General features: G+C 37.2%; 1 protein-coding gene across 1 annotated transcript; it reads right to left on the bottom strand.

Moving 5' to 3' along the window:
* Positions 1 to 283: 283 nt before the first annotated feature.
* Positions 284 to 1,163, bottom strand: LOC113342917 (major latex protein 15-like). Its single transcript, XM_026587289.1, has 2 exons — positions 887 to 1,163; positions 284 to 769 (listed from the first exon to the last, which is right to left on the bottom strand). Exons 1-2 carry the CDS (start codon positions 1,086 to 1,088, stop codon positions 498 to 500), a joined length of 474 nt encoding a protein of 157 aa, XP_026443074.1. The 5' UTR covers positions 1,089 to 1,163; the 3' UTR covers positions 284 to 497.
* Positions 1,164 to 1,678: the final 515 nt, after the last annotated feature.

The raw sequence follows: 1,678 nt of genomic DNA, 5'->3' as shown, positions 1-1,678 counted from the left end.
GCGACTGCAAACTCAAAAATACTAGACATAGTATGTGCACTCTCTGAATACTAATTGTGCCCAGGTGTTTCCCCATTGTTCTAAGTAATGACATAACCTTAAACATAGCCAAAATATGAAAATGGTCACCAATGAAGTAGCACGTCACTGTAGTATGCCGGTAAGTTTATTGGGCCTGAGTACGGAACTTATCAGCAGCGTATTTTTTCTGGATTAAAAAATACCAGATAGGTGAGTACATATGATACAGCAACAATTAATATTATTGTCAAAAAGAAAAGACAAAAAAAAACACATTTTAAATGACTTATTTGATTTATTCAAAAGGATCATCGCATATGATAAATCCCATAGTTCCATAGTCTTATTTAATCAAACATACATAGGCATGATAGTGCAGTGTGCAGGAATAACGTACAGTACAACTAATTAAACAACAAGTACTGACGATCGTACGTGCATACTTAAACCCAACGCTGAAGTTCGGATGTATTTTACTAAGAAGCGCAGATGTGAGAATTCAAGCCTACAATGGTCTGATGGACAAATTGTAGATAATTAAAGGGAGTTGGAGAACCCTCGTTCATTTTCTCATACACAAGGGATACAGTCACAATGCTTCCATGTCCATTAGGCTTTGGATTAACTTCAACGATCTTAACGAACTTTTTGTAATCCTTTGTCAAGTCTCCTCCAGTTATGCGGTGTGTTAAGGTCCTTGTTTCATCGTCATGTGTTGTTTCCTCCACTGCGATCAGCGCCTTACCCTCTGCATGCACAAATGGAACCAGTGTAAAGTTAAGTTATTACAAAGTTTAAACCAATCCAAAGCACGTTAATAATATTTAAAATGGGATCGTTGCAATAACATTGTGTCTGTAAATACCAAGAATGTAGTTCCATTCCTTGATACAACCAGAACGGGTTGCATCTCCACTGATAACTTTCCCGCCAGTGTAAAGATGAGGCATTGCCTTTGGTACATCTTCTTGGTGCTTAAAGATTTTATAGTATGCGTCAGCATTGCAATGGACCTCCAATTCAGTTACAAGTTTCCCAACTAGACCTGAAACACCATGATGCGCCATAGATGGTTGATGATTGTTTCCCTATATATTGAAGTTTGTAGAGAACTATAATTGCTGGAGCAGTTGATAATAAATTTCAATGAAAGTTGATCTAGTTTATATAGAAAAACAAGCATTTTTTTAGTGGCCAATTACCTATCATAAGTATCTACTGCTGGTGAGATTATCATAAACTGCCGGTCAAAAACATCACAGCTATAATTGACATATGCATGTGAGACAGTGGTGCACGTACAGATTGATCTACTTTTATGTACTTTTTTTTTTTTTTCTGTGGATGAAATCCTCCGAGAACGACATACTTATTTTCTTCTTTTTGCATCTGTGGATGAAAATCCTCAGAAGGACAATATCTCCTGTTATACAATCAGATTATAGATAGCATAAATAGAAACATTCTGGAGCTCCGTACAAAGACTGGCTGGTAAGAATATCATTATCCAAGGTGATGCACAAGCTGTAGTGCGTACTGCCATTGAACTCGTCTGCGTTAGCCCCCCTATGGAGAATGAGATCATTATATTCCAAATCAGAATTCTTATTAGAGATGGGAGCTCAATCCAGTTCGCTGCTAGCAAAAGAGATTGGAA

Source organism: Papaver somniferum, unplaced genomic scaffold (genome assembly GCF_003573695.1).
Source record: "Papaver somniferum cultivar HN1 unplaced genomic scaffold, ASM357369v1 unplaced-scaffold_5, whole genome shotgun sequence".
NCBI lineage: Eukaryota > Viridiplantae > Streptophyta > Magnoliopsida > Ranunculales > Papaveraceae > Papaver > Papaver somniferum.
The sequence above is the reverse complement of the archived record's forward strand: the minus strand, read 5'-3'. Positions and strand labels throughout refer to the sequence as shown.